At 35.4% G+C, this 16,939-nt stretch overlaps 1 protein-coding gene across 3 annotated transcripts in view; it reads left to right on the top strand.

The window, feature by feature from the left end:
* Positions 1-16,939, top strand: part of PREX2 (phosphatidylinositol-3,4,5-trisphosphate dependent Rac exchange factor 2) — a 172,234-nt gene that overhangs the window by 146,651 nt on the left and 8,644 nt on the right. For all 3 annotated transcript variants that reach the window (XM_064651352.1, XM_064651348.1, XM_064651354.1), the window contains 2 exons: positions 9,207-9,309; positions 16,233-16,300. In XM_064651352.1, coding sequence (XP_064507422.1) covers positions 9,207-9,309; positions 16,233-16,300 — 171 coding nt within the window. The remainder of the gene's footprint in view (positions 1-9,206; positions 9,310-16,232; positions 16,301-16,939) is intronic.

Here is a 16,939-nt window from a genome sequence, read left to right as displayed (position 1 = left end):
AAAGCTCCATATATAGCCAACACCATTAAATTGTGCGAGGACAATGCTTGCCATTTGACAGAGTTTGCAACAGACTACTTGTATTACTCTCTGTCAATGATACCAGTGTATATATCATGCTGTATACTGCACTTGATTTTAGGTAATACCAGAAAAAAGCTGTGTTTGTACCACTAGTCACTATATCAGATGAAGATGGAAATACTATATAGCATGGGCTGTCATGATGCTGTTGTTTCAGAAGGCTATGAAGCTATAAAGTTTTTCTCATTGTCTTGGTTTCAGTTTCATGTCTTATGTGATCAGAAAAGACTGGGCTTAATTGTGCCATTTTTTATAAAGCTGGGTTTCATCACCATTTCATGAATTCGTTAGTATATTCGTGCCAAAAATTCTTACAGTTTAACAGTAAAGTCAGAAAAACTTTAATAGCCCAAATAACCTATTACTCTATAGTGTGTGGGTCACAAATTATTCAGAATAATTTGGTGACTGAAGAAGACGTGGTTTGCTTATATCTGAACATGAGCTGTTCTTAGATGAAAATAAATTAGCCATCAAATTTCTACTCAAAACTAGGGATAAATCAAAGGTATAAACTATTAAATGTTTATTTAGTATATTTAAAAACCACAAAATATTAGAAACCCAACATATTGGATTTAAAGACTATATTAGGAATAGTCAATCCCATGGGAATGGGATTTAAAAGTGCTATGTGTGGGTTTCCATCTAGATGTTAAAGGACTTAATATCACCTCTTCATATAAAGTAAAGATGCAAAACACCTCTCTAAAGCATATCTAGTTCTGCTTTACAGTGAGTCCATTTGAGCTTTGGTACTAGATACTGTTACTTCATTTGTGCATTAATACTGCCTTTTTGGCTGCCATCTGTTCAGAGAAAGAAACATCAATTCTTGGCATTATCAGAGGTATTTTAAGATAGGCCCTCCAGGAAAAAGGAATGGATTACTTGAGAATTTTTAGAGGTACTCAGGAGTTTGTGCCCAGAATTTCCAAAAGTTCAGAAGAAAATCTCTGCATTTAGAGACTAGGAGGGATTCATGTGCTCTTATTTTTTGAAGTGGTAAAAGCTGAGGAAGATTTTTAACAATGGTTTTCTGAAGTTACTGTTGTGCATACAAACTGGATGGATGAAGTTTTTCCTTAGCATTTGGAGTCATATAAAGTCACTTCATGAGCTGTTTTCTTTTTCTGGCCTCCCTAGGCCACCTCTCTACAGTCCAGTACTAAGTGGGAGCTCTGCTTTTTGGCATTCTGAAATTGCCTTTGCGCTGATAGCCAGATCAAGGACTCCTGACTGTTTTTTAGCACTATGCTATGGATATTAAATGAGTTGAAAACTGGTAATATCTACAGATGCTACTAGGTAAACAGATGGGAGAGAGATGTGAATTGTCCTTGTCGATTAAACTTTGAAAATCTATTAACTTATCAGTCCTGCCAGCTTAAAAATTAAGACTTGGAGGAAGGTCCCCCTATGCTTTCTTTTAAAAAGCCTTCATTTTAGCACAATTTCTATGATTGATCTCTAACGGCAGTGAATGTCTGAAAGTCTGTGGAAGAGTACAGGGTGCTCTGCTCATCTTTCTTTTGTTCTTGGGGAGTGGGAACTGAGCAAGCCATTAATCTGTCAAAGTTTAGATATATTTAATAGATTTTTATATATGTATATACCTTCCCTCATTCAATTTATCTATCTTTTACTGAACTGACTGGAGAGCCCTTTCTGTGTTTACTCAGCTTAGGTGTCATGAATTGACGGGGCAGAGGGGAGATTGGGCCACCATTCCTACTAACCAGACTCAAGTCCCAGAAAACTTGTGAGGGAGGCGCTGGTTGACAGTCCAATGCAGAAAAGGCCAAGAACTATGAAACAGCAGCTTTGTCTGCTTTGACAGTGATTGCTGATCTCTGGATAAGCAATGTCTTGGTTTCTGACTTCTCTGTGATCCATATTAAATTGCTTTTTACGCTGCACTAGGCTAAACCAGCTTGACAGAGTTCATACTTTGATCCCTATATCCAAGATAATGCTGGGGATTTTGAATTGCTGGTGATTGCTTTGCTTTGATTTTTATTATGACAATATGTTTACCAATTTACATTAGAGCCTGCAATCCTATATCTATTTCAGACAGCAGTTCTTTTCAAATGCATTTCAGTCACTAGAAAAACAAGAATGGGGGAAAATAAGTCCCTTTAACCTTCACTCTCCTAAGTGATGTGTCAATGCTATAAATCTCCGCTTGGATTATCATACATCTGGAACAGAGCTCTAAATTAGTTCATATAATCAATAGTTTGCATTTCTATTTTCCATTTTTTGATCATCTATAATTATATTTCTGCCTGCCAGTCAGATGTCACCCTGTAAACAATACTCTGCTTTCTCCACTTGTATTCGTTCTGTTTGAAGTTGCAATCGATCTGTACAAATGTAGGTGATGAAAGGCACTTTTAAATTTTATTGAATCAAGATGCTAGCTCCTGCTTGAGGAAGAAGAGCAAGACTGCACCACACAGACATGTCTTAGCCTCTTTCCTTGCCAAAATGAAATTAGGTGCAGCAGCTGCAGAAGTCTGTTCAGGGAGCATAGGCCTTACAGGCTCAAAGGAATCCTTTAAAGCATCCAAATGAAACAAATCCCAAGTTTATTTAAATTTTTGCATTTCCTGGAGGATCAAGAGAAAAGTAATTTATAATCATGATGAACCCCAGAAAAATCACCATCTTATTTTCTTTTCTGGATTTTAATTTCCCCTCGAGAAATTCTCTTATTAGTGTTACCATCCTTCAAGCGATGGGGTTCTGGCTGGCAGACGGTCAGCTGAGTGATGAGGCAGGTTTTGCCAAGGGTTGATTATGCTGTCTCCTGTAGCTGGCACCGCTCCTGCAATTCAGCTAAACCTGCTTCATCTTCCACATTGCAAAACAGAGTAACACCATAAGCTGTCCATCATGGCCAGCTGCCTTTCTGTGAATCAGATGAAACAAGGTGAAAAATGAGTACTCTGAATTTGTGTTTTGGACATTCATAAGAATCCTTCGTTCTAAATTATTGTAGGAATTTTTCTGTAGGAGTTCAGTTCTGAGCTCAGTGAGTGTGTGCTACAAAAAAAAGTCTCCTTGAAGTTTTGTGCCTGTATTTAGGCTATTAACTCCACAGTAAGAAAGCTTTTGGGGATTGATGGGACTACTTTCAGGAGGCAGGTCAGCACAGACTGAAAAACTAATCTGTGCTCTTCTCCAGCCATCTGGTCTCAACTGTCCTTTCAGTCCTGTTCTCTTCTGTTTTTTAAATGATAGTTCTGTTATGTCTATCTACAATTAGTGTATTTTTGTGATACCTACTGAGGTATAAACAAATTTTTCTTTTTCTAAAATAGTTTAGGATAATAGAGTATTTCATTCTGTGATGGTTACTGAAAACAGTTACATAACTTTTAAATCTGTGAGAATTTGTCTTAAAACAAAATAAATAAGCCATTTAGCACAAATAAGTTCTTCCTACAGTGGTGATCATTTTATTTTGCTCTATATTTGCCTTTCATATGCAATCTGGTACATTTTGCTTTGTTTTCTCTAATACATATGTGATGGACTATAGTCTTACTGTTCTTTTACATGCTTTAAATTCTGAGACATTATTTTGTTTAAAATGCAATCTGAAAATGCAGAGAAGTTCATAAAATGCACTGAGACAGATAAGATGGATCTAAGTTGTTACTAGTATGGATTTCAAGGTGTGCTTTTTTTCTATTTGGATTCCTTTTAACATTATGGATATTTGACACACAACTCTATCACTGAGCTCTGTAGAATCATCTCATGCTTTAGTTCCTGCAGCATTGCCTTATCTGCAGTCCCAGGTCTTTGAATCTGATTTTTTTTGTACAAAACCTGCTACATTCCAATAAAAATAGAGTAGGACCTCTCAAACAATCTAAAATTAAAAAATTAGCCAAATCTTCTTTAATTTTCTGGCATGGAAGAGAGTTAAGTGAATAGCCTGCGCTGAACCATTACAAGACAGGAAGTAAATGGCAATTTTCTAGCAGATTTATATGCCTTCTTACAGGGGAAGAAACCTTTAATGTGAAAGACTTTCTGCACAGAACAGGAGATAATGGCCAAAGCTGGCGTTTCAGACGACTTTAAATTTTGTTTCTTAGTTTGTTTTTGCAAGTATTAACAGAAAATGAGTAAATAAAATGGGTAAGGGAATACTTTGAATCTTTTGGAAATGCTGTTCTTTCATCAAGAAAAGAATATTTAATAGTGGAAGTGCCTCCTTGCAACATTTCAAGCTGATTAAAGGTGGCAAGATCTTACAGGAAGAATGATTGTGGAAAGATGCTCCCTGCAGTTTTTTAACACTGACAGATGATGTTTGGTGAAAAGAAGAAAGAAGTATGCTTTTTTTCCCTTCAATTTCTTTGCAAAGCTCTCTGTTTAAAAAGGTAGAATAGTCACATTTATTTCTGGAAATAGATTGGATGACAGTAATCTTTCACATTAACTACAGGAAAAAATATTACCCACTGCATGTTTCATGCTTCAGAATTAAAATTTACTAATATTGAATATAATATACCTGATAAAAATATATTTGTAACCTACAAAAGAACTCATTAACCAAGGTTAGATCTGAAATATGGCTAATATATGCTTACCTCTCAAGACTAATTCTCTACTTGATAAGTTCATGCCATCTACTTCAGCAAGTCAGAAATCTCTTGGTAGTTTGTGTCTGAAAATATCTGGTAGAGCTGGGTTTGATTATCCTGTCATAGGATGGTGGATGTGTGCCTAATAAGGGAGTTGGAATGCCTTTGTTCTGAGGTTTATACAACTACATAATCACAGTGGTGTCTATTGTGAATGAAACCTGTACATGCTGATACTTAACGGATAAAAGGCAGAAGATCCCTTAACCATGGACTGCCCATTCGGTGTGGTAGTGGTGTATGTTCCACAGATAGTTGCTTTTTGAAAGGTTGTTTATGATTACTGAACCATCGTAATCAAATAAATATACTTCATGGGCAGAGTAATTACTTTCTGTATGTTGGACTAGCCTTCAGTAGATGGTTTCCATCCAATACTGACTTTAAAGTAGTGGCCTTTCCACATTGGCAACATCTCAGCTTAACAAAGGTTCATAAAGGGACTGAACCTAAGTCCTGAACTCCAGTAGAGTTTACTGTAATTGTTAAATACAGTACTGTAGTTTTATGTATGAACTTCATGCTCATTTTCTCTCTAATACTAAATGACTGGCCCAACTTGCCTCTCCCTGTGAAAAGAAATTCTGTTCATCAAAGTTTCAGTATATGGGCACAGAGAATGCAAGCTTCAGTTTTACTTGCATGGAGACATTGCTGCGTACAGACTTAAATAATATTTGCTCTATAAGCACCAATTTAAATGACAGCAGAAACAAATAAATACTTATGGTGTAATTGGTTTGAAAGGTGGTCAAATGTAGGTATGATTAGCTTATGATGTACAGGAAGAAAAGTAATTAAAATAATAATAATGGCATTATATTACATGTTGAGTAGAAGCTTTAGATTTTAATTAGACTAAGCATACATGCACCCTTTTCATTTTTTTTCCTATTCACATAGCCAGAACATAATTCATTTTGACATCCCTGACTGTGGTAACTACTAAACCAATTTGTTTCACCTCATCTTTTCTATTCAGGACATTTTTCTAAGGAATGTTTTGATACATCTTTGGATGTAGGATGGCTGAAAGCCTAATTGAAACCTGAGAATGAATTGAATGATTTAGATTCTTTTTACTCTGGTAACATAGATATACACTTTGCTGAGTGGCAGCTCTGTAGGTAGTGAACATGAACTCAAATTATTTTTCCTTTCAAGTGACATTGGACAAGCTGTTGTGAAATAATCAATTTCTGAGAAAATGCCAGTCTGTTTTCCTATTTTGCAACTCCATTTTCAGTATGGATGTGTGTCTGTCCGACTGATTTACAGCCTTTTAGTGAAAATCACATCCAGTCAGAAACAAATGGACTATTGGTGATAGAAAATGATTTAATCTTATTTTTTTCAGGCTTGTTTAGGGTGGTTTGATCCAGAAGATGTTTGAAAGTTTATGTTTAATCTTCACATCAGTACTTTGATGACTGATGGGAGATTGGGGATAGTAGGCAGGGGCTGGGAGCAGCTGCAGCCCCTTCTGTTTCTTGGAAACCAAATGGATGAAATAAGGAATTTTCAACCCAGTTGTCCTGGGAAATCCAAATGTCTCTTCCTTGCTGCTGTAATCTGTCAAGGCAGGGATTTGTCATTCGAACTGACATAAATTGTGAGATGATGAATTTGAGTCTTTTGTTTTTCTGGCATAAAAAAAAAGGGATGATAGGAAAAGAGAGGGAGTGAGAACAGATTTTGATTTGTTTGCAGTGTAAAATCTATGGATTTGGGCTTTATGCTTCCCATAACAGAATGCTATGAGAGCACTGAAGGAGTTTTTCCCCAAATATTTTCCTCATTTGGTTTTTCTGGGTGATTGCATCCAAATGACCAAATACTTTTGGTGGTCAGAACTGCTTCCAGATTGCTTTGTAAACTTTAATAGCATCTGCTTATCAACTCTCAAAACGGGGGGAGAAGAGTGGATTATTATATACCGCAAGTATTTGCTGACAATCCTTGATATTGAACATTGCTCAGGCCACTAGAACTATCTTAAAATATGAGGAATAACCAGCTTTCATATTGATTAATAAAATTTTAGAAGTTATATTGTTTTAAATTTGCATTGCTTGAGCTCTTCACGCTTGGCAGCCTTATTGCTGAGGTACTTCCAGTTATGACTTTTCCATGTTACCATCTGATTTTTTGTGTGTGCATTTGTGTCTTTCACAGCTGGTTTCCAGGGCAGTTTGATTTGTGATAAGGGATATGTACTAATTAAAATACTATTTGAAGAGCTGGGAGAAAGCACCAGCATGTAGATACATGTGAGTCACCGTGTAAGGTTTACATGATTGGTCTTATTAGAGGATGTCATCTCACTAATTTGGTGTTCAACTAAAATGAAGCTATTTGAGTGTTGTTGGGGTTTGTATTTAGAAAGTTTATTTCATAATTTATTTCATAATTTATTTCATAATCACAGGACAAAAACCATAACCAATAATTTGTATTTAATTCTGCAATTCATCAGACTCTTACGTGCCCTAGGAGGAACACAAAACCTAGTGATTGCACCTCTAATGAAAAAGTATATTGAAATTCAGTCATGTCACTGATTCAATTTTAACAATTTTTAACATATGTTAATAAGAAGTTTTTTTAAAAGAAAAAGTGGATGTATCTAACCAGCATTACTGTAGGACTTCACCTCAAATGTAAAATGTTCTGTTAAAGAGGTGTGATAATATTTAACATCACCACTGCTGTCATCTTGAGTGTCTTTGCTACTAATTTCACAGGATATGTTGAAGTTACTATCCTTAGAATCACTATTCTTATTTGCCATGATGTGAGATCTTTAATTTTAGCATAAATTTTTCAGGATTGTATTGTAGTTGTTGCCTACTTCCATAGCAGCCTCTTAAAGAAATCTTTATTATGCTATTTTACGCTTTGTCTCTGCTTTTCCCACTCTGGTTATATCTTTATCTACACACTTGGCAACTGTATTTCTGAATCACGATTGGCATTGTCAAAATGCAGAGGCCTTATACTGTCCGTGATTGCCAGCCATTTCATCAGGTTTTGGGCAGGGAGCAGTTTGGCAGTCTTTTTCAATCACAAAATTGCACATAATTCTTCAAGCTGACCTTCATTTAGGAGGTTGTTAGTTCTGATTGACACATGCAGAATATGATTTTTTGGTTCTTTCAGTCTTGGGGTTTCAGGAAGATGGGATATATGGGAAAGTTGGCTCAGTAACCACTTGGTTGAAAGTGTACTTTGACCCTATTAACACCTGTTATACCTACTGAGAAACTTTTTACCCTTTTTTTTCTGGCTTAGATAACACCTGTAAAACTACATTTCAGATACTTTTGCTTTTTTCCACTGTCAGTGGGACAAAGCTTCCTTTCCTGTCTGGTCTTGAAGGTTGTATGTTTAGATTTTGGTGCTGGCAAATATTATGAGCATATACTTTGTGCAATATTTTACCTTTCAAAGACAAGACGAAGTCACAGTGTGTAGAATTTTTAATCTAATACTTAGCAATCTTGCACCTTAATCAAACACATAATGCAAAAGTTCAATAGATTTTTTACCTCCAGTTAACTCTGAGGTCAGTGTATACATGAAACTAAGGAATGAAAATTATTTCATTATTATGGAAAATCACTTAGCTTATAAATTTTTAATGAAAGGCCATTAATAAAGCTACAGATCAAATTAAGTGTCTTCTACATTCACTACTGTGAAACTTTTTACAGTCCAGAAATTAACTTAAGCAGCATTTAAAATGTGTCAGGGGTTTGGTTTTTTTTCAGTAAGAAAATAAGCGCAGATGTATTTTTCCTCCTACAGATCTTCTGCTCAGCAAGATGAGTGTTTGATTGAAACATATTGTCTGTTCTGTGTGCATATTATAAACTATGCAAAATACTTTGGTCAGGATTTTGCCAAAAGGCTACTCAAAAGTCTATTTTAATCACGTGCCTTGCTTTTATTATTTGAACTTGAAAACCACAGCTTTTTTTGGGTTCTCTGAGGTAGAATCATTTTCTCTACAACCCACTTTTCTGGTTGAAGAGATTTGATTATTGCAGTGCTTTGGTTGTGAACAGAAAAGGAATTTATATAATAAAAAAAAATTTTCTTTTTGGGTTGTCACTCCCTCATGCACTTGCCAAGCCATAGTTGGGTTGTGGGGTTTGTGTTTTGGTTTTGGTTTGGGGAGGGTTGGTTTGTTTGGTTGTTTTAACAACATAACGAGGCAAATGCATTTAATTCTAAGCAGCAGGAACACTTATTACACTTAAAGTCTTTCTGCTTAGAAACATTATACTGTTCAGACTAATGCCTGCGCCGGTGAGGGAAGGATAAGGGGACAGGTCTACTATGTAGTATTTTCATTTATATTTTCTTTTTAAAAAAGATAATTGATATAGAAGCAATTATTTTTAAGGAACTCTCTGCTAGCAGATAGCTGACTTCTGTGTTCCATTGCAGCTGCACTCTGAGCGTTACCCTGGAGCAGGCCATCATCCTGGCTCGGAGCCATGGGCTACCTCCTCGCTACATCATGCAAGCTACAGACGTCATGCGCAAACAGGTAGGATGCTCGCTGTGGCTGAGATCTGCAAGTTTCCAAACAAGACGTTATCATCTAAAAAGAATGGCTTGGCCAAGCATTTTTTAACCTCCATCTTGATGTTGTGTAATATCTATGAGAGTTTTGTTAGTTTGGGTGGGTTTTTTTGTTTGTGCGTTATTTTGGTTTTTTTTAATCTCTTCCTTTATTGGTGACTGAAAGATGTTGTGTTATTTTTTTTGATACAGACATAGGCGATTTTTAACCAGATGCTTGCTTTCTGTGTGTGTGTAAATGGCTCATAATTTTTACAGGGTTATGATTTTACTAAAAGCTTTTTGTGTAGTCACTGCTGTGGCATCACCTTACCTCTGAGACAGTCTTTATTTTAATATATGTGATCCATAAAAATAACTTAAGATTATTAACTGTTGTTAATAACAAGTGACTTATGTACTGAATTAAGGGGAAGTGTAGAAGAGAAGGGCAGAAATAAATACTATTGGTTTTAAATTTCCAGGCAAGATTCCTGAGGACAATGTGCTTATTTCAAAATAATGTTTTTCACTCTTTGGTCATAACAGAATAGGATTTAGAGGCTGTTGTGGATAGATAACCACTGCAACATGAACTCTTGGTGCTAAGGTATGCTAAAAAATACTGGATTGAAAAGCAATATCAACTAAAAATGGGGGATACACTCTACTGTATTAGCACAACTTTTTCTAAAATATCTTGTTATCAGAAAATACTTTCAAAAGGATGTAACTTGGAAGGAATTCAAAGGAGAAGCACAAATGGTCCAGAGGTTGATAGACAAGGCTTATGAAGTGAATATTAAAGAGCTAAACCTATTCAGTTGATCAAAGAGAGGATGAGTGGAGCTTAATTACCCTATGTGCATATGGAACATATATCCCAGCCTGTGTTAGCTTTAAACCCTATTACAAAATCATAAACAAGATACAGGATGCACTCAATCTTAAAGTGAAAAAAAATGTTGGAACAACTAATCACAGATAAGACAGGATTAATAATTTCTGGAGTTTAGATGGCATCTAATTTATTGTTTTCATTAATTTTGCTACATATTTTTGCAGCAGTCACAGTTATGAAAATTATTAAACAACTATACTTTACTTCTAGCTTGCTGTAGACAAAAATACATGTATGCTAGATGACACCTTTAGTCTGTTAAAGCAATTGTGTAGATAGTCTGAAGCCATATGTTCAGATCAGTTACATGTAAGTGTTGCTGCTGAACATGGGTACATCAAAGTATTTAGTCTCATTCCTTTTTATATTGGACTATCACTTAATTCAGTGCATAAATTAAATTTCTGTATTGAAAAAAATACCCCCAAGGTTCTTGAATAAAGTTGTGTACATCTGCTAAGGAATTACATCTGTAACTTGACTTGTAAAGAAAGCTACTGCTGTATAAGAATAAACTTGCACGTGTAGATCGATATGTCTGCTCCTGAAGTTCTAGACAAAAGGCAGTATTTTGAGTATTTTGCATTCAAAAAACGTGGTTGTAGAGTTCTTCATGTATCTGCTTGCAGGATATGTTCTGTCAAAGTATTCATTTTCAAAATACAGGTCTAGGCCATTTCAAAAAATGCTGATTCATTTGTGGATCTTCTGCCGTTTTTTAAATGAAAATGAAAGATAAAATGAAAGAAACTCACATGGCTTTGAGCAGATGTAACTGTACTTGCTCAAATACAGATGTGGTGAAAGGCCTTCAGTGAGGCTACATTCTTTGAACTAAAACAGCAGGTGATCAATAGCTGTTTAAGATACCAATATCTCAATTCCAGCCACGAACACTGAAAAAAGTGTGCTAGTATATCAAACCAGACTTTTTTCACACATTCTTCCTCTTGCAGGAGACCACTGTGGGATTTAATAGAGTAATAATCTTTTGTTGTAATTTTAAATCAGTCTTGAAGTTCTGTAGTAGAAATATAACCCTCTATTAAATTCTAAATGTTTTGGGGTAATTTCAACAGCACACTCTGGTATTTTCTAGAAACCTGTTTGGATTTAATGTTTAAATTATCTGTAGAATTCAATTGTCAGGAGCATAATGCAGGCCATAAAACTTGGAAGGAAAAAAAAATAAAAAGGCTTCATGGGGTTTTATGCAGAACATTTAGTTAAGGGCAATATATGTGCATTTCTCCTGGCTTCATGTAAAACAAACTAATGAATTTGTTAGCCCATTTACACCCTAAATCTTTTGTGGAATAAAGATAGTAGCCACAGGGAGGTGCAAATGAAAGGACATCAATTCCATCTGTTGCTCAGCAACATTAATTTCTAGCAGTATCAGCTTTCCACAAAGGGAAATTGTCTCTATTCAAAGCTGATATGTTTTCCAACTTGGTGCACCAGTAATGAATAACTGGAGTCACCTGATGGACTGGATGACCTCAGGAATTTATTTTTTTTTTTTTTTAAATTGAATAAGGTCAGGATCTTGTTGAGCAATACTCATAATAGCCCCAACAGTATTGTTGGAACAAGGTTCAAAGTATTCACAAGCACCTGGTCTGTGAGAATTAACAAAAAGAAACCAATTTGTGAGAGTGGGTATGACTTGGGTCTGTGGTATGGTTTTAGTTAAGTAGTTTCTGTTTTTTGTCTGCTAATCCAGTCTTGATTGATTTATAAAATAAAAAAATTGACAAAACATCCCAACTATCTTTTAGTAACTTTTTTTACTGATGTATATACTTATGTAAACATCTGTACCCACAAAATACTATGGAAAGCATCCTGACAGCACTGTGTCTTCAGGATGCAGCAAAGTGTGGAGAGGACAGAGGCCTAGAAAGGGAGCTGCCAGGGGGCAGAGGGCTCTGAGGAAGAAAGGTAACTAAAAAGCTGATAAACAGAAAAGGCCAGGAGAGAATTTCTGTTGTTTTTTTTAAGTGAGTAATCATTTTTTCATGCCTTTTTGTGACTATAATAGCAGCACTACATTTTGTATAATTCTTATAAGAGCTGTACTGATTTAGAGCTTTTTGAACAGGACATAAAGACAATCTGTTTTCTTTATGTGACTGGTTCTTGCTATCCTTAAATTAGTGTGTAACTTGAAAATAAACCTATAATTTTTTCTCAAGGCAATGAGAATACTAGTTCTTATAGAAGAGTCCAGATTGTTGGTGTCTCCCCAGAGCTGCCATCATATTTCACCAGTGCTCTGACCGTACTGATACGTAGTGGGTAACGTTCTAGAGTCACATAGCACAACTATCCTTTATGCCTCTGTGAGACAAACAATCTCAGTTAAGAATAATATTGGAGAAGTATAAATTAACACTAGATGGAAATAGAAATGGTGCTCAGTGGTGACAAATGGAAATAGAAATGATGCTCAGTGGTGACAAAAAGATGTCATGTAGCACATTGCTAGTAATTCTTGAGCGCATTTTCTCAAAAGAAATAAGACTCTGGTGGTTTGAAGTAAGGTCTAATTCGTGCCTCTACTAAACAATAAATTACATTAATATATAAAGCTAGACTTCTTTTTAAATCAACGTATTTCATTTATTATGTGATCAAGATACTAAAATTAGTTTTTCTAGTGAGTGATGCAAGTAAAAATAGGTTGGTTTTGTTCTCAGTCACAGCAGTGATGCCCAGGATCTGCACGTGATTGATTTAGATAGTTTTTGCATATATATGTATAGTCTGGCTCTCAGTGATGTTAAACATGTGCCAGTCTCAGCAGTCTGTCATGGTGAGGTTTCTTTAATAATTAAAGAAAAATAAATAAAGAAAAATTTTAGGAAGTGGCACCAAGAAAAGGACAGTGGAGATGATGAAGGTCTGGACTCAACATGTCTAACGCTGTAACCAACACCTGATCACCCATCTTTATGTCATTCATGACAGACATTTGTTGCATCTGTTATTAAACCTCCAGTAGTGGAGATTCCTTCACAGTGTTTCCCATGTGGTCTGTTCCAGAGTTTTCTTAACCTTTTCATTAGGATGTTTTACTTTATGTGTCATTTAACTGAGGTTTTTCCTTTTTCGGTTTTTTTTCCTTTGATTCCTGTTTTCTGTCCAGTATACCATACACTTGGAGACTAGATTTTATTCCTTTTTTAGCAGTAGACTTTCAGTGTTTCCGTTGTTTCCAGAGATGGGGCATCTACCACTACTCTGGCCAATCTTTTCCAGTGTTTTACCACCCTCATCATAAAAAAATGTCTTCCTTATATCTAGGCTGAATCGACCTTCTTTCAGTTTAAAAACACTACCCCTTCTATTGTTACAGGTTCTGCTAAAAAGTCTGTCCCGAATTTGAGTATCATTTCCCTGATAAGCCATCATTTGTGTAGAGAGAAGAAATCAGTTCATCCGATTTGTCATTTTTCAGTTGTGTTCTCTTACCACATCATTCTCCCCATTCTCTACTGAACTCTTTTCAATTTTTTTATTAAAGATGAGAAGTAACTATGAAGAATTGCAAAAGAATCTTGCAGGACTTCATGACTGAGCAAAAAAATAGCGGATGAAAATCAGTGTAGATAACTCCTAAGTGAAGTACACTGGGGAAAAAGCAAACCCTAAGTTCACATTCGAAATAATTGACTGTGAGGTTGCTGTTCCATTTCATGTTCAAGACCTCAGGATATGACAGAAAACATCAGCTCAGTTCTCAGTAGTTATCAGTAAAGCAGAAGTTATAATGGTTTGGGCAGAGATAGGAATCATGCTGTCATGACTGTATTTTGAACTATTTTGAACTGTTCTTATCCCTTCCATAAGGACATAGCATAGTGGAAAAGGTTCAGGGAAGGTAAGAAAAAAAATTATCGATGGTTGGGAATGGTTTATAGACAGAACAGGCAGCCAGGCAAAATAATCTAAGACTGGTCAGCTTCACAAGTGAAGGAGGAAATGACAGACTTCTGAAGAACATGTCATGGGTAGGGACTGACCATTGTCTTCACCAATGCAGAACTAAAGACATCAAATGAAACTGTCAGACTAAAACCAAATAAAAATCGTGGAAAGCTGCAGAGAGACTTTTTACAAGGTTATGTAGTGTCAGTTAGGACAATGAAAGAGAGTGGGCTTAGATTGATTCTTTAATTTAGAAAAAAATTTAGATTTTAGGTTTAGAAATAATTCTTTACTATCAGGATGGTGAGGCACTGGAACAGGTTGCCCATAGTAGCTGCGGATACTGCATCACTGGATGTGTTCACGGATATGTTCAGGTTGGACAGGGCTTTGAGCAACCTGGTCTAGTGGAAGGTGTCCCTGCCCATGGCAGGGCGTTGGAACTAGATCATCTTTAAGATTCTACCAACCCAAACCATTCTATGATCCCTGACATAACAAGCTTGTGCCACATAAGATTGTGCCAAAGATGTGGATCTCCTTTCACAAGAAGGTTGGTGATGTGAATTTATTAATGGATTCAAGATGAGAAGGGAAAGAAGAGAATCACTGAAATTGATTAAATACGTACCTGCTGCTGAACGGAGGAGGTATAGAATGGCTAATTATTGAATTCTGGAGGAGTTCCTGGGGAAAAACATGTTTGTCATGCTTTATAGTCATGTGTCTTTGCAATTGTCAGAGACGAGCTTACTGAGCTAGATGTAGCTCTAGTGAAATAATTTTATATTCTGCCTTCAGTTTTATAGGTATTCTAGTTATTATTTTCTATCTTTACCACTACTTTTTGTTCCTACAAAAAATGTAAGGACACAGTATTTCTTTTTGTGGCACATGTTGATTTACATAAGCCCCAAGGACTTACATGTATATAAGTAGACAGCCTTTTTTATCTTCTGTTTGAGCCTATAGCAATGAATTAATACCTCCTCAATTACCTGGGTACCCAATTTCAGTCAAATGAAAGGTCTAGTTTCATTGTACATAATTGAACAAATGATTATACCTCTTTTACATTCATGTGAATCTGGCACTGCAGTTCTGTTAGGAATGTAAATTATCTTTCATGTTTCACATCAATCCACGATCTCACTGTAAGAATTCTGAGGTTATAGATTTTCGTCCTGAATTTAGGTAGTACAGAAAGAGAAAAAGTAAAAAAAGAGTTTCCATATCCTTTAAAATGGTAGAAAACATAACATTCTTTGTGATGACTAATAAAACTGCACTTTAAAAGCTAGACCTCATAATTTAAAAACAAATTTTACTAAATTCTTTGCTATATCTAAACTAGTTTGTTTGTTTCACTATCATGTATATGAACATAGTTTGTTTTATTAACTTTCTCCTTATTGGATGAGTCAGTGAGATAAAAGCACTTTCATTATTGTTTTTAAAAGGATCAGTTAAGGTACAGAGAGACCAGTATTTCTAGTTGACCCTGCTATAAGGAAGGGTATTGGACTAAACAGTCTCAGGAGGTTCCTGCCCACTTGATTTATTTTTTTGTGACTCTTTGATTATAAAGGAAGATTAGGTACTGCATTTTTCTTTTCAATCCTTATTTAGTGCCTCAATTTAGGCCATTTTTGTAGTTTTGTAGCTGTTTATGGGAACTAATCTGTAATATTTGTTTGTCCAGAAGTTCATAGAAAATAAGTGGCATTTCAGAAAATAACTGTATCCATGATTTCTACAACAATGGTGACAAAAATCAAACAAATTGAAACAAGATGTGTTTGGATTGTTTTAAACCTTAAATGTTATTTTTTAATTAATGTCTTTTATATTAGCAAATGGAAATATTTTTGTTTCTTTTCTGCATATTTCTCTAAGTTGAGAATTAATGTACTACTTTAACTTGTTCCCCACCTTAGGAGACGATAGTTCTTTTGGGAGATACAATGTATTTATTAATTAATTGTAATCAATAGTTATATTCATCTGGAAAGTTCAGAAAATTCCCTAATTTGTGTTGGAATAAATGAAGCAAAACTGTTGTTTTTCTTTCCCAGGGCGCAAGAGTACAAAACACAGCCAAGAATTTAGGAGTGAGGGATCGAACGCCACAGTCTGTGCCAAGGTAACTGATTCTTTGTGTCCTAGACCATGTTTTTTTCTAGTTTGTGCCAAATTCAGTCGTAACTGCTCAAAAGCTAGCAGTAAACATTGACTATATTGTGCTGTAACTGTAAAATTTCGCTTAAGGCACGTAAAATCAATTGTGTTCTTAGCCATACAGTTTTACTTCAAGTAATTAGTTGCAGAAGTTCAGGCTATGTAGCACTTCAAAACATTCCCATTTTTGAAAAATGAAATCTAGTTCATATTAATTATGAAAACACTGGACTAAGTCCTTCATCACTTGTAATGCTTAGTGGTTTTGGGGAAATACTCATAACTAAATCCATAACCCCATTTTAATGAAATACTGTACCACAGTATCTCAGCAAAATCATGTTCTAGTTATGTTTAGAGATGATGTAGTCTTTCTTTGTTTCTTTCCGAAACATCCATTAGAATGAAAAATGGACTGTTCTATATTTATCCAGCTTTTTAATGCTGTGATGGATTGCAGGTACCTGAAAGGTTTCTTAACAAGCACAATACTTATAAATGAAAATAACCAAACAACCATGTTCTTAATATGTTCTTAAAGTTTGGTTCTAGTAATCCAGTACTAATTTAAACTGGTTTTTACCAATTTAAAACATAATATTTT

This window comes from Pseudopipra pipra, chromosome 1 (assembly GCF_036250125.1).
Source record: "Pseudopipra pipra isolate bDixPip1 chromosome 1, bDixPip1.hap1, whole genome shotgun sequence".
Lineage (NCBI taxonomy): Eukaryota > Metazoa > Chordata > Aves > Passeriformes > Pipridae > Pseudopipra > Pseudopipra pipra.
This window is presented reverse-complemented; position numbering and strand designations above follow the sequence as displayed.